Below are 27,336 nucleotides of genomic sequence, written 5' to 3'. Positions count from 1 at the left end.
TAATTCAATCAAGTAATAATTGTCGTAAGTAAGTTTATAACTGTATTCAAATATACAAATATATGTATAATACATCTGATATGGTTTATCATAAAACAAATTGATGTATTGCCTGTATTTGATGAAAAATAAATGAGGACCTTGAAAAAAATAATCACATATTAAATCATAAAAAAAAATATATATATATATGTTATTAGATTATTGTAACAGTTCCAACTAAATACCACTGATTTGAAGAACTTCAGGGAGGAGATGGCTGCATTGAGACAACATGTCAATGCCAGACAACAACAACATATGACCCATCTGGTGAATAACAGTGTTTTAGAAAACATGAAAGAGGAAGTGGATCAGTTTACACGACAGAATTACATCATCATTGCAGGGCTACGCATCAATCCTCAAACCTATTTAAGAGCAGTTGACAACAGAGGAGAACCAGATGACATGGACGCTGCCTCAACAGAGCAACAAGTGTCAGGTTTGGCTTTGGATTAAAGTTGTTTCTTCTACTCAGATGATGATTAACAGCGAGTACATGTTTTATTTAATACTATCACTAACAAAAGATAAACAAAAAACGTGCACTGTGGCATAAATACAAATACTTACACGGCATGGAACTGTGGACGAGGGCATGAAGGTATGAACAGCATGGGTAGGGTGTGTGAAGATACCTGGACAAAGACAAGAAAAAGAGTGACTTAAATAGCTATGATCATTAGTGAAAACAGGTGTGAGGCTGAGAACAGGGACAAGACATGACAGGTGAAAACTAATGAGTTGGCATGAAGACGAAAACAAACCAGGAAGTGCCAAGACAGAACTAAATGTCCAAAAAACTAAACATAACCGGACCAAAACATGTCAAAAACCAAAACATAATCTTACAGGCGTGACAGAGCCCACCCGTTAAGGACAGCTTCCAGATGTCCAAAAAACCCCAAAACAAAACTATGATCATGAGTCATGGTAGAGCGGAAAGGGGGACATGGCGGTGGGTCGCCAGACCACGTGTCCTCGTATCAACCGGGGCAGAGTCAGGTGGCGGCGACGCGTAGAGGACCGCTGTACCTGACGAGGTGGGCGACCCGGGAACGACCATATCCGTGGCCGACGAGAAGGTCGACACCCTTGGCGTGGCGGACGACCACGTAGTGGCCACATCCGTGGCCGACGAGGAGGTCGGCGCACTTGGCGTGGCGGACGACCACATAGTGGCCACATCCCTGTCAGACGAGGAGGTCTGTGCCCTTGGCGTGACGGACGACCATGTAGTAGCCACACCCGTGGCCAACAAGGAGGCAGACGCGTCGTCATCGTGGCTGGCCCTGGAGCTCGGCGTGGTGCAGGCACTGGAGCTTGGCATGGTGCAGACACTTTAGCAGGCGTTGGAGCTCGGCTTGGCGCGGGCACTGGAGCTTGGCGTGGTGCAGGCACTGTAGCAGGCACTGGAGCTTGGCGTGGTGCAGACACTGTAGCAGGCGTTGGAGCTTGGCGTGGTGCAGGCGTTGGAGCTCGGCGTGGTGCAGGCACTGGAGCTCGGCGTGGTGCAGACACGGTAGCAGGCACTGGAGCTTGGGGTGGTGCAGGCGTTGGGGCTTGGCGTGGACTTGGCGTCGGAGCTCGGCGTGGTGCAGACACGGTAGCAGGCACTGTAGTAGTCACTGGAGCTTGGCGTGGTGCAGGCGTTGGGGCTTGGCGTGGAGCCGGCGTCGGGGTTTGGCGTTGAGCCGGCGTCGGGGCTTGGCGTGGAGCCGGCGTCGGGGTTCGGCGTGGACTTGGCGTCGGGGTTCGCCGTGGACTTGGCGTCGGAGCTTGGCGTGGACTTGGCGTCGACTTGCCGTGGGCTTGGCGTTGGAGCTTGGCGTAGACTTGGCGTTGGTGCTAGCCTTGGAGCAGGTCGTGGCACTAGCCGTGGAGCAGGTCGTGGCGCTAGCCGTGGAGCAGGTCGTGTTGCTAGCCTTGAACTTGGACTTGGTGCTAGCATCGGACCTGGACTTGGAGCTAGCCGTGGACTTGGACTTGGTGCTAGCATCGGACTTGGTCTTGGACTTGGTGCTGGACCTTGACTTGGAGCTGGACTTGGACTTGGACTCGATCTTGGACTTTGACTTGGTCTTGGTGCTGGTGGAGGTAGCCTCGCAGGAAGCTGCGGCTTAGCAGGCCGAAAGACTGGTGGAGGTGGCCGTGTTGGCCGCTGTGGCTTGGCATGTTGAAGAACTGGAGGTGGTGGCTGTGCTGGCCGCTGTGGCTTGACAGACTGAAAGACTGGAGGTGGGGGATGTGCTGGTCGCTGTGGCTTGGCACCGCACTGGGCAGAACCAACCAACAAACTACCATCCCCAGCCACCCCCTCAAGGAGTGGCTCCCAGACACTCTCAACGTAACCTGGAAAAGTATTTTGGGGTGGGCGGAGGGAGGTGAGGAGAAGGGCAGAATCCCCCCCTTTGAATTGTCCACATAGTTCTTTTCTTTTGGATTTATTTTGATTATGTGCAGAAAAAAAACATTCTTTTGCCTTGGGAAGGGAGGAAAAGCCGCATGGTACGAGCCTGTCAGACAACGCTGGGGGAAAGTCCTGCACTTCACCAACGCATGCCTGTGCACTGCTACGGGCCGCCGCCGGTGCGCTCGCGTCCCATGTGGTGTGTCGTCACCGCGCGATGGGCCAGGTGCTGGGGAGGACATCCGGGTGGCCTGCGAGTGGGGGCGGAAGCGGTCCTCTGCATCCGCCATTTTCGCCAGAAGCTGCCCCCATGCTTCCACCTTGCCGGGAGGAAGCTCCTCGTCGCTCAACTCCTCTTCGTCGTCGTCGTCGTCGTCGTCCTCGTACGCCCATGGCTGAGCGTCCGCAACGAGCCGAAGGAACATTTCCTGCTTCTCGTGGCTGGAGAGGGTTTCCTCGTGCAGATCTTCTGCGAATAAACTTTTGTTGCTGGGGTCTTCTGTCAGGTTTGGCTTTCGATTAAGGTTGTTTCTCCGACGCAGATGATGATTACCACGAGCGAGGCGTGACTGTGAGTACATCTTTTATTTAATACTATCACTAACAAAAGATAAACAAAAAACGTGCACTGTGGCATAAATACAAAAACTTACACCACATGGAACTGTGGACGAGGGCATGAAGGTAGGAACAGCATGGGTAGGGTGTGTGAAGATCCCAGGACGAAGACAAGAAAAAGAGTGACTTAAATAGCTATGATCATTAGTGAAAACAGATGTGAGGCTGAGAACAGGGACAAGACATGACAGGTGAAAACTAATGAGTTGGCATGGAGACGAAAACAAACCAGAAGTGCCAAGACAGAACTGAATGTTCAAAAAACTAAACATAACCTGACCAAAACATGGCAAAAAACCAAAACATAATCATACAGGCGTGACTACAAGTGGTCAACTTTCTGCAATCAAAGGGATTTGATGCCAATATGAACACCATTGATGCGTGCAGCTCACTGAATAGAAGAGGCAACAACACCACACCAGTCATCATTGTGAAGCTTGCCAACAGGAAATCCAAAATGGCATTGCTGAAACAGGGAAAAGAGCTGAAGGGCACAAAAGGGTAAATGAAAATGCTTGCAACAAGAAGAATACAGTATACAGCACATTTATAACACAATGATCCACAGAGGCAGAAAACAAGTACAACATGTATAAGAACAAGCTAACTGGCATACTACAAACACAAAGGAAAGATCATTACAGTCAATTATTGGACCGGAACAAAAGCAATATGAGAGCATCATGGGGCATCCTGAATAGCATTATTAACAATGGTGCTCGGAAGGATTATCCTAAAGACTTCTTAGATGGAAATGTAAAAAATTACAATATGAACAATGTAGTTGAAAGCTTCAATAAGTACTTTGTGAACATTCTGGAGGAAAAGATTCCAGATCCCAGGTCAGTTGAGGACTTGAATGATACTATAGACAGAAATCCCCTCTCGATGTTCCCTGATTGTGTGACAAAAGAAATAATGAGTATTATGAAAAAATGGAACGGAATTGATATGGAAACAATAAAAACGTTATTGAAGAGACTTCAGAATCTTTAACATATATCCGCAAACCTATCATTTCAAACAGGCAAACTCCCAGATAAAATGAAAATAGCAAAAGTCGTACCAATTTATTAGTAACAAACTAATAAATTGGTACCTTCAGACCTGCTTCTCTACTTTCACAATTTTCTAAAATTATTGAAAAGCTGTTTAACAACAGATTGGACAAATTAATGAACAAAAATGAAACACTCACGGACAACCAAAACCGATGCAGGGCTAACATTGTAACATCAATGGCATTAATCAAAATAACGGACGATATTACCAGTGAAATCGATAGTAAAAAATGTGTTGCAGCTGTGTTTATGGATTTAAAAAACACATTTGACACAATCAATCACAGTATCTTAATAAACAAATTAGAACAGTATGGTATCAGAGGGGCTGGCCTTGAACTGGGTACATAACCAACAGGAAACAATATGCGAAGATAGGCGAACACACATCTACAGAGCTGAAAATATCTTGTGGCGTACCTCAGGGATCATTACTGGAACCAAAATTGTTCACTCTTTAAATGAACGACATTTGTAAAGTTACAAACGACTTAGTTAGTATTATTTGCAGATGATGCAACTGTGTTTTATTCAGGAGAGAACACACAGAAGTTAATACAAATAATAACAGAATAAATTAACACATTAAAAAGATGGTTTGACAACAACAGATTATCTTTGAATTTTTAGTACAACTGAAATAATGCTATTTGGTAACAGTAGATACTAACACAAATAAACGGAGTAGACATTGAAAGGGTAAAAGAAAACACATTTTTAATAATTTGTAATAATGGATGATACAATTAAATGGAAACCTCATGTAAAAAATATACAACAAAGTAGCAAGAAACACGTCAATCATGAATAAAGCAAAATATGTTCTGGACCAAAAATCACTTAAGATTCTCCACTGCTCACTAGTGTTACCATATCTGAGTTATTGTGTAGAAATATGGGGAAACAACTACAAAAGGTGTGCTTCATTCACTAATGATGTTACAAAAACGATCAAATAAAATAATACATAATGTTGGATATAGAGAACACACAAACCCTTTATTTAATTAATCAAAGATATTGCAATTCAACGATTTGGAGCATTTGCAAACGGCTAAAACGATGTACAAAGCAAACTATTCCCTGCTACCCAAGAATGTACAACAATTCTTCTCAACAAAAGAGGAGGAACATAACCTTAGAGAACATTTTTATTTAAAACTTTTGTATGCATATACAACACTTAAAACCTTTAGCATATCCGTATGTGGAATTGAATTATGGAATTGATTAAGCAAAGAAATAAAACAAAGCACCAATATGATACAGTTTAAGAGACTGTTCAAACTACAAGTGTTCACAAAGAACAACAATTATGATGATCATCTTCAGCCTTTATTTTTTCTGAGATATTGATTTATGTATTTAATATTTTTTTACTTATTTATGGTATATTATTTATTCAATGTTCTGTTACAGAGAACAAGGAATTTGGATACAATATCTATAATAAGAAAAGGGGTAGGATTAAATAAGCTCTGCTTCTTCTTACTCCTTTTTGGATGTGCGGTAATTAAATATGTGATTCATTACTTTGTACAGGTTTTGAACTGAACTGAATTTCATAAAATATTCAGCCCTATCATTGATATGCCAAAGGTTTCTGTGTACCGGTATGCATTTTGAATTATACTTTTCTCTGAGGTAATTTTTCTCTTTTCTTGAGTGAGGAATCAAGGGTTCTCTATAGCCAGCCAGCATTATGTATAATCCTAACTGCCATTTTTTGCTGTATGGTCAGTGAATGAAGAGTGAATTTTTAATTATTTCCCTACATTGTTGGATGTTAGAGGGAAGTGCACAGATTGTTTACTTACCAGCTGTTCCTAATGTTGTGGTGAAATAAATGTTGTGGTACTGCCATGCCACAAATGTCCACTCATGGAAATAAAAACTGAATTTCTGAGTGAATGCCGGAGTAAAGTACTGTTAGTCTTTTCGAAATAAATGAAAGTTTGAACTAAATGTATGTGAGTGTCCCTTGATACACCACAAGAAATTGAGAGTGATCAGGGGAGAGCGAGACACTGTAATTTTGCTCTCTGGCTGTGTTGTATTGAAAAGAGGTAGGGAGCCATCGGTAATCATGCACACCCTGCTGGGGGTTTTTCATCTCCGATCTCACTTTCTCCATGTTAAATGCAGCATCTGGTACACACACACACACACACACACACACACACACACACACACACACACACACACACACTCCGAGTCCCTCTCTGGAGTGAGTCCCTTCCAGGAACTCATCATTAGGCACCTTGGCGGGGCAATCATCACTTTGCCCTCCACATTTTCATTGAAAACTGTTTTGCCCCTACAATAAATGGCACACCACTTTTCGGGCCACTTGATTTTGATCTCTTTATGAAAAGGTAATGTATTCACAATGTCTATTTAGGACTGGAGAAAAGATGGACATGTGATTTGTATCACTTCCATCTTCTTCCTTCTTGGCCAAGTGTTATTACTATTCTACTAAAATGTAATACTGTGCCATATGATACTGTCCATTATAATACCTGTATATTTTTTTGACATGATTATTCACTTATTTACTAATTTTACATAAACTAATAGAACACCATATTCAGTCATCCCTAACCATCAGCAAAATGCAAAAATCTGCAAGTAGTAGAAGTGGCTATAAAAATGTCAAACCTTGACCTACTTCAAAGACTTCAAAGATTATTTACAGTCAAATTTCCAGACACGCAACCTACATAATAATCAAAATACCGTTTCGCTTAGACTTACCCCAATTTTGTCTCAACATTTTCAATATAAGTGACAGTAATTATCAGATTGGATTTAGCTCTAAAACCCCATCTCTTCAAAGCCAGTTCACTAACAACAGAATAACTAGTTAAATGCTAAATGCACACCCCAAGTTAAGCCCTAAATATGCCTCACATATGCATTAATCACATTTTAAGTACTTAGCACTTGGGCTGCAACAATTATTTGATTATATCGATCAATTTAATTTGTATTTTGTCATTTCCATGATTCAATTCATGAGTTTAATTTATAAACATGTATTCAGTTCAGTTCAGTTTCAGTTTATTTCAAACATGAATATGATACAAACTAATGCATCACACAAATCCAGTTGTTTCATTACAGTACATACGAAAAGGAGTAGGAAGAAGCAGAGCTTATTTAATCCTACCCCCTTTTCATACCATAGATATTATATCTGATTTCTTTGTTCTCTGGAACCGAACAGTGAACACATAAATAATATACCATAGTAAGCATACAAATATTAAACACATAAAAAATCTTTGTCTCAATAAAAAAAAGTAAGAAAAAATAGGGTTCAAGATGTTCATCATAATAATTTTTCTGTGTACTTTGTAAACACTTGTAGTTTGAACAATCTCTTGAACTGAAACATATTGGTGCTTTGTTTAATTTATATGGTTAATCCATTCCATAATTTAATTCTACATACTGATAAACTAAAGGTTTTAAATGTTGTTTAAGCATACACATGTCTTAAATTAGATTGTCCTCTTTTGTTGAGAATAAGTGTTGTATATTCTTTGGTAGCAGGTTATAGTTCTCTTTATACATAATTTTAGCTGTTTGCAAATGCACCAAATCGTTGAATTTCAGTAATTGTGAATAATCAATAAAGGGTTTGTATGTTCTCTATAGCCAACATTATGTATTATTTTAACTGATCTTTTTTTGTAGCAGAGTTAGTGAATGAAGCGCACATTTGTTGTTGTTTCCCCATATTTCTACACAATAACTCAGATATGGTAACACTAGTGAGCAGTCGAGAATATGGAGTGATTTTTGGTCTAGAACATGGTTTGCTTTATTGATTATTGATGTGTTTCTTGCTACTTTGTTGTATATTTTTACACGAGATTCGATTCATTTTATCATTTTACACCCAAAAATGTGTTTTCTTTTACCCTTTTAATATTTACTCTGTCTATTTGTATATTTGTTTGACTTTCTCTTCTAATGTTACCAAAGAGCATTATTTTAGTCTTCCTGAGATTCAAAGATAGTCTGTTTTTGTCAAACCATCTTTTTAATTTGTTCATTTCTTCTGTTATTATTTGTATTAGCTTCTGTGTGTTCTCTCCTGAACACAACACAGTTGGTCCAATGTTCACAAAGTACTTATTGAAGCTTTCAATATTGTCATTTTTTACATTTCCATCTAATAAGTATTGAGGATAACCCTTTTTAGCACCATTTTTAATCATGCTAATTAGGATGCCCCTTGTTGTCCTCATATTTTGTTTGTTGACTGTCGTATTGTTTTTCTACAAGTTCGTAGTATGCCAGTTAGCTTTTTCTTATTCGTTTTGTACTTGTTTTCTGCTCCTGTAGATCTTTGTGTTATAAATAGTGTATTATTCTTCTTGCAAGCATTTCTCAGTCCATTTGTCATCCATGGTTGATTTTTTATTTTTTTGCTTCTACTAAGTTGTTTCAATGGACAGTGTTTATCATAAAGCCTCTCAAAGGTAATAAAAAAATACCATATGCTAACTCTCTTTTCTCAGATCATTTTTGAGAGCTGTCATACTTTGTTCTGTACATATTCTTCAAAAAGTATTTTTGTCATCCCTGTTCCTCTTCTGGTAGTTTCAATCGTAGATTATGAAAAGTGGCAGATGATCACTGATGTCGAATATTAGCAGGCCACTAGTGGTATTGTTATCAAAATCATTAGTAAAAATATCATCAATAAGTGTGGTGTTGTGTCCTGAGATTCTGCTGGCTTGTGATTTTAGGATATAAACTCAGGCTATACATTGTGTCCATGAAGTCATTTATGGGCTTTTGCTTGTTAGGGTTCAATAGGTCAATGTTGAAGTCTCCACATAAGAAAGTTATTTTTTGACTGACTTCAATTAAAGTCCTCCTAATCCAGTTCTCAAACGTATCAATGTTTGACTTTGGTGATCTATATAAACAGCTGATCAGTATTTTTGCTTTTTTCTTGACAAATTTCAATGTTAATACATTCTAAGATATTATCAATAGCTAGCGACATAGTCTTCACCACATTTAGGTTCTTCATCACGTACATAGCTACTCCCCCTCTGTTTTTGTTGATTCTGTTGGTATAATTTAGTTCATATCCTTCTAGTTCAAAATCCTTTCCTTTTTTAGCATCCACCCATGTTTCTGAGATAGCGATCATTTTGAAGGGTTCGTTAAATTGCTCCAAAAAATGCTCCACCTAGTTGTAGTCAGCATACAAACTTCTGCTGTTTAAATGTATAATAGACACTTTTTTGTCAATTTTAATGTTTCCGTTTTTTGTTCGTTTGAATAATAAAAACAATTATTCCTTGTGTGAAAGAAAACATTTTTATCTGGATCTATATCATTATCTAATTCCAGACTATTGTTATCTATGCTGTTGAGTGTTTTCAGTTCCATACTTTCCTGTTCTCCAATCATTGGTGTTGCTCTCTGAATGTCTATAAGTGTAGATGAACGTGCACCTGAGTGAAGATCGTCTTGTTCGGTAATCCCTTGGAGAGTTGTAATTTTGTAGTCCAATGTTTGTTTTCTGTCAGACTCCATTATTGTTGTTGTTGTTGTTTTAGTTGCCAGGCGTTCTGATATTCGTCCAAATCTTTGATGTCATGGACAACCAGGACTCTTGCTCCTGGGCCCCCATTCAGCTTTATGTAGATTTTGCCTTTGGCGCTCTAATAAGTTCCCTGAATTTTCCCTTGTTTCCTCAAGTCGCAAACTTTCTTGGCCATTTCAGCATTGCGTTTAGTGAGGTGCTCGTTTATGTACACATTTGTGTCCTTCAGCTTTTTTCCTTGTGTCAGTGCCATTTTGGATTTTGTGTTGGCGAGTTTAACGATGGTGACTGGCGTGGTGTTGTTGCCTTTTTTGTTCAGTGGAATGCACGCATCAATGGTGTTAATATCAACATCAATTCTCTTTGATTGCAGAAAGTTGACCACTTGTTGCTCCGTATAAGCAGCGTCCATGTTATCTGGTTCTCTCCTGTTGTCAACTGCTCTTGCATAGGATCGAAGATTGATGCGTAGCCCAGCAATGATGATGTCATTTTGTTGCGTAAACTGTTCCATTTCCTCTTTGATGTTTTCCACGACAGTGATGTTCCCCAGATTGGCGACATCATTGGGCTAGTGTCTCCCCATAACACTGCCATTGTTATTTTGTTGCGTGGCATGTAACTGTTGGCGCAACGATGCATTCTCCTCGCTCAGCTTCTGCACATGCTGTTCTAATGCATTCACCCGTTCTTTGAACATATTCAATTCCTCTCTTCTAAGTTTTAGTTTTTTGTCTTTGATTATCTGTTCTTGGATATCTGCAATGTCTTTTTGTTCACTGCCGTTCGCCTGTTCATCGAGAGTGTTGATCCTGTTTTGTAGAGCTAGTACTAACTCTTTCAAGTCTGGTTCCACCCCTGATGTGTTTTCACCCGTTGACGGCTTCATGTCGTGCTCATGGTTGCTCAGCGGCAAAGTGAAGCCATTGGTGCTGCTCGCTTCTGCTGCTGGCTGCGGCTCTATGGTGTTTTTTTTTTTTGTTTTTTCCCCACGTATTTATGCACCAGCCAGTGCTGTGTCCGCCTTTCTTGTTGATCACATATGTGGTCCGAAGCTTTTAAAATATATCCAACTCCTTCGCTTTTGCTGTTTACCTTTGGGTTGTTAAGCAACGGCTTTGAGCTACCATTTAGCTAGTTAACCCTATCTTTCTGGCACCTTTAGTTCGCTTATTTTAGCGAGTCTGTGCACCCTGCTGGGCAGAGTTGAAGTTGAATGTGTTCTCAAGATGTCCTGTTGCCGTGATCACAATCAGTAGTCGGAAAATTAGTTTATTCGGTCAAAAACTGTAATGTTAGGAGCGTAGCTCTACTAGTTTACTTCCCTCCTCGGAAATAGGAAGTGATGAATGTTTTAAATCCATTGTTTTTGCAAGATTACTCCGATAGAGCGCAGATCAGAGAAGTGCACTTACGATTATGTAGATTTCACTATGCGTCTTGTGGCCTGTGTGTGTGTGTGGCAGGGACAGCGCAGTTAGGTCAAAGAAAAGAGAGAAGGAGAGCAATGGGCCCAAAGAAGCCGAGAAAAGCAGAAACATGGCAACCATCAATTTTGTAGCTAACGCCATTTGATATGTTTGACATGCATAACAAATGTTTTATTGTGACGGCGCGCTCTTATCACGCCGTCACTTGAGGACCGGCACGTTCCTCTCTCTATCTGGACAGGAGAGTGAGGACGCACCTGCACGAGGACAATGTCAGTGTTGTGACTTGGAGAATATAACGTTTTGAGTGGCGTGTAGTCGGATGTACACAACAATGCGAGACCCAAGCACGCACACGAGAGACTCACCGAGCTGTAGGTTGTCGTCATGGCATCACAGGGAGTTCAGTCAAAAGGACGCTTAAGGTGGACTTTTTTTTTTAGCTAAATTTAACGTTTCATTTGATAATTTAATGCAGTGGTTCTGAACCTTTTTTCAGTGATATACCCCCTGTGAACATTTTTTTAATTCAAGTACCCCCTAATCAGAGCAAAGCATTTTTGGTTGGAAAAAAGAGATAAAGAAGTAAAATACAGCACTATTTAATCAGTTTCTGATTTATTAAATTGTATAACAGTGCAAAATATTGCTCATTTGTAGTGGTCTTTCTTGAACTATTTGGAAAAAAATATATAACATAACTAAAAACTTGTTGAAAAATAAACAAGTGATTTGATTATAAATAAAGATTTCTACACATAGAAGTAATCATCAACTTAAAGTGCCCTCTTTGGGGATTGTAATAGAGATCCATCTGGATTCATCAACTTCATTCTAAACATTTCTTCACAAAAAAATAAATCTTTATCATCAATATTTATGGAACATGTCCACAAAAAAATCCAGCTGTCAACACTGAATATTGCTTTGTTGTATTTTTTTTCACAGTTTATGAACGTACATTCATATTTTGTTGAAGTATTATTTAATACATATATTTATAAGGATTTTTGAATTGTTGCTACTTTTAGAATATTTTATAAAAACCTCCCGTACCCCCTTGGCATACCTTCAAGTACCCCCAGGGGTACGCGTACCCCCATTTGAGAACCACTGATTTAATGGATATACAAACACATACTGGATAATTTGTAGCATGAAATATTGTAAATTATTATCTAGATATGTACATTAAGGGTACACGTTTGTTTTTCACCCTTTTCCCCTGTCAGTGGTATGGCCGAGGGAGGGGGCTGCCTTGGACGATTTAATGGTTCATTCAGTCGGGGTGGGAGTACGTAACCAGTTTGGTTGTGGAGAGTTGGAGAATAGTGCACACACTGATTGAGGATTGTTGAGCGGTAGATATTTTTTTTTCCATTCCTGCATTTTGTAAATACTTTTTTAAAATTGGATTTACTTTTCATTTTCAACAATTGTTGCACTGTATATATGTTTATACCCTGTGCACTGGTGACCTTGAGTTGGTTCAATAAACATCCCCAACTCGAAATCTGCGACTGAGGCACCATTGGTTGCATGGTTATATAGATTTTTGGAGCGAACCCGCAACATCTATAAATTATCAATCAATCAATCAATGTTTACTTATATAGCCCTAAATCACTAGTGTCTCAAAGGCCTGCACAAACCACAACACAAACCACTACCACATCCTCGGTAGGCCCACATAAGGGCAAGGAAAACTCACACCCAGTGGGACGTCGGTGACAATGATGACTATGAGAACCTTGGAGAGGACGAAAGCAATGGATGTCGAGCGGGTCTAACATGATACTGTGGAAGTTAAATCCATATTGGATCCAACTGGAGGGAAGTGGTGTTCTGTGGGGATTAGCCTTCTGCTTTGTTTTTAGCCCCGCTCGACATCCGCGTTTCCAATCACCGCTGGCGTCTGCTCCGTAGACGGCCCCCGCTGCTACTATACTCCCCTGCGTCACAGGCCGCTGGATGTAACCGGCGAATTAGTCCCGTGCTAGTTAGCAGGTCTAGCAAGCACGCGTCTATCAGTCCAAAACGGCCCGATATGTCCACATCCAGAAGTGTCTGGCGGTCGTACGTGATCACAGAGTGACCACGATGTGAGCCAGCCATAAAGTTTGCAGAATTGTCCGGTATTTCTGCCAAATGTTTCATCTTTAGAAAGAGCTCCGCGATGCTGCAGCCCGTCCGGGCGCCATCTTGGAACACTTACTCGATTAGTTAAATTACTCGATTAGCTGTTGCCGAACTTAGTATTAATAATTAATGATGATGATCGATGGAATTGATGGAATCAGATATGATCCTCTCTGGCTAATATGTTTATTTATAGTCCTCCGGCTGACAAGCCAGCAGCTAATTGTGTATCCCCATACATAGTTTGGAGCCACTCCCTAAAGCAGGGGCCGGAAACTTTTTTGGCTGAGAGAGCCATACAAGCCAAATATTTTAAAAAGTATTTCCGTGAGAGCCCTATAATATTTCTTTTAAGACTGAATACAACTAAATTCGTGCAATTTTAAGTAAGACTAACATTTTGAGAGTATAATAGGTCTGTTATTCTTTTTAAAAACATTGTTATTCTGAAGCTAACCAACAATAAATAAAATACTTCTTACCATTAATGCGACTTCTTGAACCCGTGCGGTAGAAATCGGATGGATGGATTAAAATGCATGAGAATGTTTTATATTTTGAACATTATTTTTGACACTGTGATTGCCAGCGTAATTATTCATTACTTACTGTGTTAAGCAATGTCAGCTAATATTAATCTGAGAGCCAGATGCAGTCATCAAAAGAGCCACATCTGGCTCTAGAGCCATAGGTTCCCTGCCCTAAAGTAATGAAAATCACCTCCATTACGGAAAATGCAATTGAATTCTTAATATCTTAAGTTTAATTATCAAGTAGTAGAATGAAGCAAAACATGTTACACACTGTGAGCAAGCAGGAACAGGCAGAAGAAATAAGTGCTGAGTAAAGTTTCAAAAGTGTAGGTGGAACTGTGTTGCAGCAGAAAGTAAGCAGTTATCAACAGAATAATTAACAATTAAACACGTAAGAAGGTGGATTGATCCATAAACTGGATTGTAGACACCAAGGGGAATGTAAATATATAAGAGTGATTCGATTGAATTTTTTTTTCCTCAAAAGCTTTTTTTTGTCGTTTTCGTAAATATTTAGACATTCAGTGAATACGCTCCTGGACACGGGAGGACCATAAGGGCTAAACTGACTTAAATCAGTAATAGAATTTTTAGATTTCGTTTCATCATTGTGTACTATTTACTTTTTTTGCTCAAACAATTGTATGTAGTAAAAGAGAATAAGGAAACACTTTACATAATTTGCTGATACTGCTAAACTGTCAATAGCACTCACAATAAATACGTTGAAAAAATTACAATATTGTCCAATGTCACTCATCCTGATCGGCTCATTCCTCGTAACACACACTGACGTCACGTTATTGCACTGTATGTTTAACTGTGACCCAGAACCCATAACAATTTTATAAAACCCTACAAAGGTCCAACATATTTCAAGGAATTTGCTGACGTTTAGGGTCACCAAAGTTTCAGTTATCTTGTTCGTGTTGCACAAAATGTATGTTCTTTGCGAACAACTGTTTTGTCAGCTTTGCCTGCAACGTAAGCCCAGGATAGAGGGACAGGAAGAAACGTGCATGCGAAAATGTAGCTCTATTATGTATGGCAGCAAAAACAACACTGATAATGCAGAAACTCAGGAAGAAGTTATGGTTACTAGTTATTTCCGAACATGTATACAATATGATACTTTACATCATAATATAATTACAGTTTCTCACTACAGCATGTCCAAAAAGGAGTAGGAAGATGCAGAGCTTTGTTAATCCTTTCCGCTTTCCAAATCATAGCAATTACTGACACATTTGTTACTACTCATTCTGTAAAGAAATAGATAATTAAGTAAGTGAATGACTGTTAAATACTTCAATAAAAATTGACAAAGTTCTTATGGGCGGAAGGCGGGGTACAGCCTGGACAGGTCACCACCTCATCTCAGAGCCAACACAGATAGACAACATTCACACTCACATTCACACACTAGGGCCAATTTAGTGTTGCCAATCAACCTATCCCCAGGTGCATGTCTTTGGAGGTGGGAAGAACCCACACAGAACATGCGAACTCCACACAGAAAGATCTAGAGCCTGGGATTGAACTCCGGACCTTAGTATTGTGAGGCACATTCACTAACCCCTGTTCCACCGTGCTGCCCTGACATGGTTTAGTGTTGGATGATAAATCTTAAATGCTGCTGCCAACAAGCTGCAATCCCTGCATATTTTTTCAAACATTGCTATAAATATCATCATCTTACTCCCTGGAAATATTGTAATGTATTTTTCAGGCAACATCCTACACTCTGAATAATTAAATGTAATAATGTTAAATTTCCATCTACAGTATATTATGCACACATAAGTACAGCGAGTGGGATAATGATTTAATCCCCTGCAAGTGTTATAAACTGATTGACAAATATGTATTTGATCATCTACCAACTACCAATAATTTTCTAGCCCACAACACACATAAAACACATGCTGTCTAAGAAATCAGGATTTCCATTTGGAGAAATAAAGTGTCCGTCTAAATCAGTCCTATCCCTTCATAAGGAAGCTCGGTGAAGACCACCGTCTTAATACAGATACAAAATAACAAGGCAATTCCCCTCATTTTGGAGCTTCATGAAATATCACACCGCAGGGGTGACGATGAGTGAGACAAAGTTGAAAGATCCACAAGAGCTTGTTAACAATCTCAAGGTAGCTGGGACCACACTTCAGTGATCATCTACCAGCTTTCACAATCTATGACGAAAACTACAGGAAAAGGAACATGGATAGCAAAAATACCTTTTGAACACTATATCACAAAGAGAAGTATGAATGCTTTTAAGAATGAACTGAGAGAACAAAAATGAAATACATTATGCATATGGTATTTCTTTAATACTTTCATGATGCTTTATTACAAACGTTGTCCACGGCAAAAGAACAATAATCAAGCATGGATGACAAAGGGACTAAACAATCTTTTTAATTGCTTTTGGATATCCGCTAGTGTTTTTCAACCACTGTGCCGCGAGATACAGTCAGTTGTGCCGTGGAAGATTATATAATTTCACCGATATGGGTTAAAAATATTTTTTGCAAACCAGTAATTCTAGTCTGCAAATAATGTGTTGTTGTTGAGTGTCGGTGCTGTCTAGAGCTCGGCAGAGTAACTGTGTAATACTCTTCCATATCAGTAGGTGGCAGCTAATTGCTTTGTAGATGTGGGAAACAGCGGGAGGCAGCGTGCAAGTAAAAAAGGTGTCTAATGCTTAAACCAATAATATACAAAAGGCGAGTGCCCCTAAGAAAAGGCATTGAAGCTTAGGAAAGGCCATGCAGAACGAAACAAAAAAAGAACTGACCACAAAGTTAAAAAAGACAAAACAGAATGCTGGACGACAGCAAAGACTTACTGTGGAGCAAAGACTTACTGCGGAGCAAAGGTGGTGTCCACAATCAACAATGTCCCCACAAAGAAGGATATAAACAAATGAAATATTCTTGATTGCTAAAACAAAGTAGATGCGGGAAATATTGGTCAAAGGAAGACATGAAACTGCTACAGAAAAATACCAAAAAAAGAGAAAAAACCACCATGATAGGAGCGCTAGACAAAGAACCAAAACACTACAAACAGGAAAACAGCAAAAAAAGGCATGATGTGACAGTACACCTACTTTGAGACAAGAACTATATTGATACATAGTTGGTTATGCTTTAAAGCAGGGTTTCCCACACATTCATTTATTTGTGGCGGCCCGCCACAAAAGAATTACGGCCGCCACAAATTAAAAAAATATAAAAATAAATGTTTTTTTTTCGGCTTTTGACTCGCTCGACTGCTCATAAAAGCAATGGGACTCTGTCTGTGAATGGAGCTTGTAGTTACATATTATATAAATATGTAAATATTATATAAATATGTATGTAAATATGTATATAAATATTTACATAAACTGTTGTGATTATATTCCAACTCCACGTTCTTCTTGGTCATCGCCGCCGCTGCCACCATTAGTTATTTACACAGAAATAATTTGCAAATGTTTATATACATTCCTTAATTGTTTCTAAACAATGCCTGTAACACGGCAATAAAACAGCTGAACAAACAAACAGAAGTCATTATCATGACATCACCAGCTGCGGAAACTAGCTCTTCAATCAGCTAAACAGGCTCAATAAGTCCGCGGTGACATTTTGGTGAATTTACAAATCTGGAACAATACAAACAGAATGCCATTGTAAGTTAATAATACTAACACAGACATTTGTAAAGGTGTTAGCGTTTTACCTAATACTAACGACTCTAGCTTGATTTCATCATGATAACACATACAAATATACATGAAAATACTCCTACAAACATCACACATGGGAGAGTTTAGTAAGTATGAATTGTTTTGGTAAAATTGTAAAACTTCTAAACATTGCTTGGAGTCATGAAAGAAGAATCCATTCGAGTAAAAATGCTCTGCATGACTAGAAGATGAAACGGCACTTATCAACTATTTTGTTGATTTCAAAACGTTAAAAAAACAATAAAATAGCTGCACCGTTTTGTAAGCCGCAGGGTTCAAAACGTAGGAAAATTCAGCAGTTTATTGTCTAGATTTTACGGTATTTATCTCATTCAATAAAATACAAATTGATGTATAAGCTTTTTCAATGTTGTTTTTATTTATTTTGTGCCAATAATCTGTCTCTGTTAAAATAAAATAAAAACTAATCAGACGTATGGGTACATATTCTGTTAGATGTTGGTGCAGCCTAACACAAATGATCACCACATTGTAATGCCCTGTCCACACGATCGTGATTCAGACCACGATTGGCATTTGGGTTGAAACGTAAAGCTGTCGTGGTGAGCGTATTGCATGGCATCTCATCTTGACATGAAGCGTTGCCGTAGAGACAGTTCACAAAATTGCCGCAGTCAACACGATCAAATTTCTGTGTCGCATCAGAATGTGTCAAAATGATACCAAGCATGGCGCCTAATCATGTTCATTAGGATCAACTATAATAGAAAATAAAAACTCTCCATCGCGCTGAGTTGCAATGTGGTACATTATGTTACGCACAACTAAATAACATATTTAACGACCTGATACAATGATCGCACAGTCAGATACACTTAAAGGTGCTCCCAACTTCCTCACACCTGCTCTTCTGGCCCTTTTTTATGGCTGGTTTGGCTTATCGAGATGTTGTTCCGCTTCTTGCACTTGGGCAGCAACATAGGCATATAATAGAATGTTAAATGTGATGGTGTCTTCATTAGGAGTTCCAGCCAAGGTGAACGTCTTCAACAATATGAGCAAGGACTATTCATCAGCCTCTTTTTTTTTTTTACCATGTCTCCAATCGGCACCCAAAATATTTTCGAACCGCAACAGAATAATTGATGTTTGAGAATGTACAAGAATGCATCAAATCAGTGCTCTTACAAGAGCACGTTGAATTGGCTCTCCAGATACGTCCGGGGTCATCCATCGCATCACAAACGCTGGTAGATCCCATCAAAATTGATCAAATCATCTTCTGAGTGGAAGTTAGATCACAAATACAAGTAGCTATGAGTAGGTAATTGTTGTGATCGCATGTCAGTGTGAATGGAGCATAACACAGAGTTAGTGTGGTGGAAAGTCCGAAATTTGAACTGCAACAAAGTGGATTTAGTACAAAAGTTGTATTTACCCGAAATCAAAAAGTACAGGTTGGAAATAATTTGCCAATGCAAACAGACAACGTTGTGCCGTGGATCTAGAGTCATGCAAAACCATGCAAATCATATCAAATATTGGTCTACTGGCTTTCCTCATGTGTCAAGGTATTTTTGTTTTGCAACTGCTGGTTCCAAAAACAACCGTGGATCTCTTAGTCATAACAAACAGTCATAACATTTTGTAGACTGGTTGGCGCGACCCCAAATTCAACTTTCCCTTACTTTTGCTCTTCCAGTGATTGAGTATAGGCTTTTTGATAGAATTTCTTTTTTGGACTTCAACAGACAATAAATATGGTATAAAGGTCAGATATTCCACTACATTTGCAACATGCAATTGGTTTTAAATTAACTCCCTTAACTTGGTTTGAATCATATTTGTCAGATTGATTGTAGGTTTATTTTATCAAGAATATATGCTCTGTGGAGACTCGGTGCGGTAGCCATGGTGTCCCTCAGGGATCCGTGCCTGGATCAGCATGTTTAGTCTTTTCATGCTTTGCTTTAGCAGTATTATTAGACAGCATTCAAACTTCCACTGGTATGCAGTTGACACACAGCTTTATCAATAACACTGAATGACACTAATAAGTTATCAAACTCCAGGCATGTCTTCAAGCTATCAAGAATCCGATGACTTGTAACTTGTTACTGTTAAACTCTGATAAAGCAGTGACTAGTGCCCCCAAGATCTTTCCTCTTTCGACTAATATATCTTGATATACTCTTAATATCCTCAGTGATATCATTGCTATTGCAGTCAGATATCCATGTAGTATGTAGCTACCTGTTTTTTTTGTGTTTGTATTTTTGTCTTTCTCTCTTTTTTCTTTTCTCTTTCTCTGCTTAAATGGGGCGCTCCTTGCATCTGTGAGTTTTGCCACTTGCTGTTGCCATTACGTTCCTACATTTCTGCGTGGGATCTTTTTGGTTTCCAGTTTTCTTTCATATAAAAAGACTGCTAAATGTGTAAAGTGCTTTAAAATAACCTTTGTTGTGAAACCAAATCAAACAGGGGCTCAATAAATTCTACAGTATTGTCTAGGTCAGTGGTTCTCAAATGGGGGTACTTGAAGGTATGCCAAGGGGTACGTGAGATTTTTTTAAATATTCTAAAAAAAGCAACAATTGAAAAATCCTTCATGAATATATTTATTGAATAATACTTCAACAAAATATGAATGTAAGTTCATAAACTCTGAAAAGAAATGCAGCAATGCAATATTCAGTGTTGACAGCTAGATTTTTTTGTGGACATATTCCATAAATATTGATGTTAAAGATTTCTATTTTTGTGAAGAAATGTTTAAATGAAGTTGATGAATCCAGATGGATCGCTATTACAATCCCCAAAGAGGGCACTTTAAGTTGTTGATTACTTCTATGTGGAGAAATCTTTATTTATAATTGTTGTATAACTCGTTTATTTTTCAAAAAGGTTTTAGTTATTTTCATATCTTTTTTTCCAAATAGTTCAAGAAAGACTAATACAAATGAGCAATATTTCTCACTGTTATACAATTTAATAAATCAGAAACTGATGACATAGTGCTGTATTTTACTTCTTTATCTCTTTTTTTCAACCAAAAATGCTTTGCTCTTATTAGGGGGTACTTGAATTAAAAACATGTTCACAGGGGGTACATCACTGAAAAAAGGTTGAGAACCACTGGTCTAGGCTATAGATTGCACCGGTATTTACTGTAAGTCGCACCTCCCAAATTTTTTGTACATACCTGTACAAAAGTAAATGTGTAAATGTTAATCTTAATTGTTGCCAAACAAAGCCTGTCATATGGCAGTAAATCAGCTGATCAAACAAAACAGAATTCATCGCCATGGGCCCACTAGCTGCGGAGGCGAACTCACCTAATTAGTTAAACAGACTCAATAACTCCATGGTGAGGCGGTGACGTTTGAGTGAATTTAAGAAACTGAAACATTACAAAAGGAATGCCTTTGTACAGTTAATAAATAATAGTAACACAGACACTAAACATGGTAGCATATTCGCTAAAGCTAGCTAGCTATGATAGCTTGATTATGTTACAATAGCAAGTACAAATATGCATGAACTCACTCCTACAAATATCACACAGGACAGTTTAGTAAAAGTACGAATTGTTTTAGAAACATTGTAAAACTTACATACATTGCCTGGAGTGATGAAAGAAGAATCCTTTCGAACAGAAACATTATGGACTAATACTTCCATTTCAAGGAACGACAGAAGAACTACATTTCAACCTGCAGGCTCTGCACTGAGCAAACCGTCCAAAATATGGCGCTATAGCACTAACAATAACACACCATCTCAGAGTGTTTGTCTGTGTTCTATGAAAACTATTTGCTGAATACAAAACATTATGGCCGTTAGTGAAGAAAAATCTGTATATTAGCTCCACCGTTTTATAATCCGCAGGGTTCAGAATGTGGAATAAAAGTAGTGGCTAATAGTCCGGAAAATATAGTAATGCCAATCTTAATCAATACAAACAGTTGCATACTACTCACGTGACATGTATAAAAAAAACATTGTCAAAACACATACTGGACAAAACACCATGTAAAATGAAAGGTGTCGATGGTCATTCTACAAACCCCGTTTCCATATGAGTTGGGAAATTGTGTGAAATGGAATACAATGATTTGCAAATCTTTTTCAACCCATATTCAAATTAATGCACTACAAATACAATATATTTGAAGTTCAAACTCATTAACTTTATTTTTTATTCTTTTGCAAATAATAATTAACTTAGAATTTCATGGCTGCAACACGTGCCAAAGTAGTTGGGAAATGGCATGTTCACCACTGTGTTACATCACTTTTTCTTTTAACAACACTCAATAAACCTTTGGGAACTGAGGAAACTAATTGTTGAAGCTTTGAAAGTGGAATTCTTTCCCATTCTTGTTTTATGTAGAGCTTCAGTCCTTCAACAGTCTGGGGTCTCCGCTGTTGTATTTTACGCTTCATAATGCACCACACATTTTCAATGGGAGACAGGTCTGGACAGCAGGCGGGCCAGGAAAGTACCCGCACTCTTTTTGTACGAAGCCCCGTGCTGAATGTGGCTTGGCACTGTCTTGCTGAAATAAGCAGGTGGGTCCATGAAAAAGAAGGCGCTCAGATGGCAGCATATGTTGTTCCAAAGCCTGTATGGACCTTTCAGCATTAACATTACAGATGTGTAAGTTACCCATGCCTTGGGCACTAATGCACCCCCATACCATCACAGATACTGGATGGTTCGCTTCCCCTGATGACACAATGTTGAATATTTCCAAAAACAATTTGAAATGTGGACTCGTCAGACCCAGAACACTTTTTCACTTTGCATCAGCCCATCTTAGATCATTTCAGGCCCAGAGAAGCCAGCGGCGTTTCTGGCTGTTGTTGATAAATGGCTTTCGCTTTGCATAATAGAGCTTTAACTTGCACTTACAGATGTAGCGACGCACTGTATTTTGTGACAGTGGTTTTCTGAAGTGTTCCTAAGCCCGTGTGGTGATATCCTTTAGAGATTGATGTCGATTTTTGATACAGTGCCGTCTGAGGGATCGAAAGTCTCGGTCATTCAATGTTGGTTTCCGGCCATGCCGCTTACGTGGAGTGATTTCTCCAGATTCTCTGAACCTTTTGATGATATTATGGACCGTAAATGTTGAAATCGCTAAATTTATTGCAATTGCACTTTGAAAAACGTTATTCTTAAACTGTTTGACTATTTGCTCATGCAGTTGTGGACAAAGGGGTGTACCTCACCCCATCCTTTCTTGTGAAAGACTGAGCTTTTTTGGGGAAGCTGTTTTTATACCCAATCATGGCACCCAGCTGTTCCAAATTAGCTTACACACCTGTGGGATGTTCCAAATAAGTGTTTGATGAGCATTCCTCAACTTTATCAGTATTTATTGCCACCTTTCCCAACTTCTTTGTCACGTGTTGCTGGCATCAAATTCTAAAGTTAATGATTATTTTCCCCCCCAAAAAATGTTTATCAGTTTGATAATCAAATATGTTGTCTTCGTAGCATATTCAACTGAATATGCGTTAAAAAATGATTTGCAAATCATTGTATTCCGTTTATATTTACACCAAACACAATTTCCCAACGCATATGGAAACGGGGTTTGTACATACAGGTACAGTATGTGTTACATTGGCATTTTTTTTAGTTAAAGAAAGCAAAGCCTAATTTCACTTAGCATTTCAATGATAAATACTGTATATATTCTGTCCTTTGTTTCTTGGTTTGAAGCAGATTTTTCCCCACACATTGAAAGACTTGAAAATACAAACCTACAATTGGTGCATTAATGATACATTTTTTTTTTTCCAAGATGGCGCTGCTGTAGTGGCTGCTGTTGGCAGGAGCTCTGTGCTCTTGTGTCATCCTTTTGTTTCCCTGTTGTTTTCATGTCTCATTATATTTTTTGCCTTTTGGTCCGGGACCCTTTGGGACTGTGTGACAAGGGGTGCCACTTTCGTGACCTCTGTGGTGCTTTTTTTGTGGACTACTGGATCTGCCTCCCGGGAGCCTTTTGGCCATGGAGACCAGCTGCAGGGTCTCTGCCACACCGGAGTCGGTTTGGAGGGACTGGAGGAGATGCGGATGAGGGGTCAGGGCTGCGGAGCTAGCACTGAGCGCTGGGACGGAGAGGCTTTGTGGTGTCTTGGCTGGTTGAACAGGTGTCGGGACACCTCAGTCACCTTGGACGTATAATCACTCATCCATGCGGACTGGACACTGGCCGAAAGTGGAGTCGGCTGTCTTGGTTGCTTTGTTGGGTCTGCTCCTGTCTCTGGCCATGCTCCCTCCACCCCAGTGGACGATGGCGTGGAACACTCCAGAGGCCACCACAGTGGCTATGTTTCTTTTACTTTTTATTCATAGCTGTATGTAGAAGTGTCTGGTTGTACCTGCTGCTTTAATGTCTTTAATGTCCTCTGTGTTCTTTGATGTTTGATGTTTACCTCTTACACATATGTAAGAGGGATGTGTACCATGGCTATGAGTTGTTTTTTTCCCTTGGCCTCAGTCTGCACCTCCTCTCCAGGGCCCAGGCTAAGACCGATTTTTTAATTTTATTTTAATCTTCTATTTTATTCTCCCATCCCCCCCCCCCCCCCCTTCCTTGTTTACCTGTATCTCATCTTTTTTGTAAGGGGCGCTGGAAGCCGGCAGACCCGTCAGCAATCCTGTTCTGTCTCCCTGTAATATTTGTCTAAACTTGAATGGGATTTTGCTGAAAATTTAAATTTTCCTGAAGGAACTCTCCTGACGGAATAAATAAAGTACTATCTAATCTAATCTAATCTAATAGGCCCATACATAATAATAACAATGTGTTCATTAGATATTCCTTGATTATCTGAACAATGTTTTAGTAAATATCCATCGTAGTTTACAATGTTTACATACAATTAATTGCTGTTTGTTTTCCTTTTAGAGAGTTACTTCAGAAGAATTACAGTTTCCTCAGAGACATCAACATCTGGAATCCTTTTGTGACCATTGGAGTTTATTCTTCTACCCTCTCAGCAGCCATGAGCAACCTCATTGGCGCCTCACGCATCCTCTACGCCTTGGCCAGAGATGACTTGTTTGGTAGTAAACTTCCACTCCTTTTTTGTTAGTAAAAAGTATGCTGGAATGCTTTATAACCTATGTACTTTTCCACACAGCCATAATCAGCTCATTCACTTTTACATACAGCATTATTAATTAATTGCACCAAACACTAAATAAAAAATAAATGACGTGGTTAGTTTTGCCTCTGTCCTGTGTAAACTAAAAGGTATATGTGTTGGTAAAATGATATCACTTTATTATCACAATATCAGGGAACAGTGACACTCTCTTATGTTTATATATTTGATCAATTACTGCAAATGTGTCATGCTAAATATAACAAAACATCAATTTAAACAGTAAAACAATACAGTATTGTTTCTACTTCTAAATATTTTTTTTATATTTAGATAATGCACTACTGTATTTTAAAATTAACATTTTCAATACCTTGCTTAAAAATTATGATTTGTCAAACATAAAATTTAATTTTTACCGTGTTTGAATTTTGATTTTATTCATGGAAAACACTGAGAGGTTAAAATATACAAAAACAAAACCAACCAAGAGTGCTCCACAGCATGGGAATCTTTTCCAGTTTTTGTCTTGAGTTGATCTGGTGACCTGTATATCTTTTATGATTTCTACGTGACCAATTATATTTGTTTTCCTTGTTGTTTTTCATTTAGGTAAGGTGTTGTCTCCTGCTAAGAAGACATCTAATAGTGGCAACCCCTGGGCCTCTGTGCTTCTTTCCTGGTTTCTTGTACAAGTGAGTGATAAACATCCCAGTATCATACTTAAATTCAAAGTGTGTTAAATCGAGGGATTTGTGTTAAAAGTGTATTTTAGTTCATTACAATACTGTGTATTGTAACTATAGGATAAAGTGCAGTCATTGTTAGTAGTTTAAGTGACTATTAATCAGAAGTTGGCAGAGAAGCCCAAATAATACTTAAGAGTGCAGTTACTTAAGAGCAGCGGTGCAGGGGTTCCATAATTTCATATTGTAGAGGGGAAAACAATCATCCTTGCATTTAAATACCACATTAAAGTGGTTGGTTTTTAACTTCTTATTTGTCAAGCTTTAATCCTTGTTTTAATACCATTAACAAGAAATACATTGAAGGCAAACTCTGTAGCTCTCCACCATGAGTGTGCTAGTTTTCAAATTTTGTTAACGCAGACCAGATGGAGCAGCATTTTTTTTAATTGTGACTAAACTCTCATTATTGATTAATATAAAAATTATCCAGGCATTCATTGCTGCCGGTCACCCAGGTCTCTCCTGGGTCCCCACATATGTGGTGGCCCTTTCCCAAGGTTTCCTTTTTTTCCTGGCTTGGGCTTTTGGAGTTTTTCCTTGCCCGAATGTGGGTTTAGATCAGGTATTGTTATTGTGGTTTGTGAAGTCTGTTGAAGCACTGTAATTAAGGGATGTATAAACAACCTCTGATAGATTTATTTATTGATCCTGTAATGCACCTAGCCAGAAGAGTCTCGATCTGAAGGAATTTTACAAATCCAGGTCTGTACAAAACTAGTCAGGCGATTTGTGCCGACACTTGTTTACTTGTTTAAGAACTAGAAAACAGCTTCTATGTAAAATAGATCATCCCATCAAATTACCAGGTATCATCATAATCCATCCATTTTCTACCGCTTATTCCCTTTTGGGGTTGCGGGGGGCGCTGGCGCCTATCTCAGCTACAATCGGGCGGAAGGCGGGGTACACCCTGGACAAGTCGCCACCTCATCGCAGGGCCAACACAGATACACAGACAACATTCACACTCACATTCACACACTAGGGCCAATTTACTGTTGCCAATCAACCTATCCACAGGTGCATGTCTTTGGAAGTGGGAGGAAGCCGGAATACCCGGAGGGAACCCACGCATTCACGGGGAGAACATGCAAACTCCACACAGAAAGATCCCGAGCCTGGGATTGAACCCAGGACTGCAGGAGCTTCGTATTGTGAGGCAGACGCACTAACCCCTCTCCCACCGTGAAGCCCATCATAATAATCAATGGAAAAAATACAAGATTAAATGAAAAATAATTTAAATGAAAAAGTATGCAGAAAAGATTGTCAGGGATTTTTGTCGAATAAGCTACTGTGTCTTTGAAATGGTTTACAGTCTGTTTAGTCTGAATACTGCAATATTGGCAGAGAGGAAAGAGAAAATCTTTGGTGAAAAAGAGGCCTGACAAAAACGTCAATATTGTTTGAGAGTGGAAGAGGCTGAATGGTCTATTATTATTTGTGCTCTCCGTTTATCTCTCTCTTCGCCAGTCCCACTCTTGTCTTTTTAACCCATTTGAACTGTCTTTGAGTAGAAGGGGAGAAATTAGATGGAAATCGTTAGCTCCTCAGAGACCATTGACTCTCGTCTTCTTGCTCTCTCTGCATGTTCCACCATTCGAATTATTTACTGATGACAAAATCTTATTGTAATCTCGCCTCAGACGCTCAACTATTACTCAGTCAAGCTCAGCGAAGCTTTTTTTATGTAAACATATAATAGTGACAATGAAAGATGAAACATACTCATCAGAGTCTGAAATACTGTACATATTTTACCAAGTGCAACTATTGGGAAAAAAACACGTCGATATAAAATATCTCTCAATACTTGTATTTAGTAGTAGTTACCGCTACAGAAACCTGCGACTCCGAAGCAACATGCAGCTTTTCAGCTTACTTAATGTGGATTTTTGTTTAATACGAGCATAGAACAAACATGAATCTTAAAAAGAGTTTTAATATTCGGCCT

At 39.1% G+C, this 27,336-nt stretch overlaps 1 protein-coding gene across 1 annotated transcript in view; it reads left to right on the top strand.

The window, feature by feature from the left end:
- zgc:153039 (uncharacterized protein LOC767698 homolog) overlaps positions 1 to 27,336 on the top strand; it is a 123,916-nt gene that overhangs the window by 47,431 nt on the left and 49,149 nt on the right. Inside the window, exons 7-8 of the mRNA XM_061918833.1 lie at positions 24,435 to 24,592; positions 25,246 to 25,328. Of these exons, the coding sequence (XP_061774817.1) occupies positions 24,435 to 24,592; positions 25,246 to 25,328 (241 nt within the window). The remainder of the gene's footprint in view (positions 1 to 24,434; positions 24,593 to 25,245; positions 25,329 to 27,336) is intronic.

The sequence above is a fragment of the Nerophis ophidion genome, linkage group LG13 (genome assembly GCF_033978795.1).
Source record: "Nerophis ophidion isolate RoL-2023_Sa linkage group LG13, RoL_Noph_v1.0, whole genome shotgun sequence".
NCBI classification, from domain to species: Eukaryota; Metazoa; Chordata; class Actinopteri; order Syngnathiformes; family Syngnathidae; genus Nerophis; species Nerophis ophidion.
This window is presented reverse-complemented; position numbering and strand designations above follow the sequence as displayed.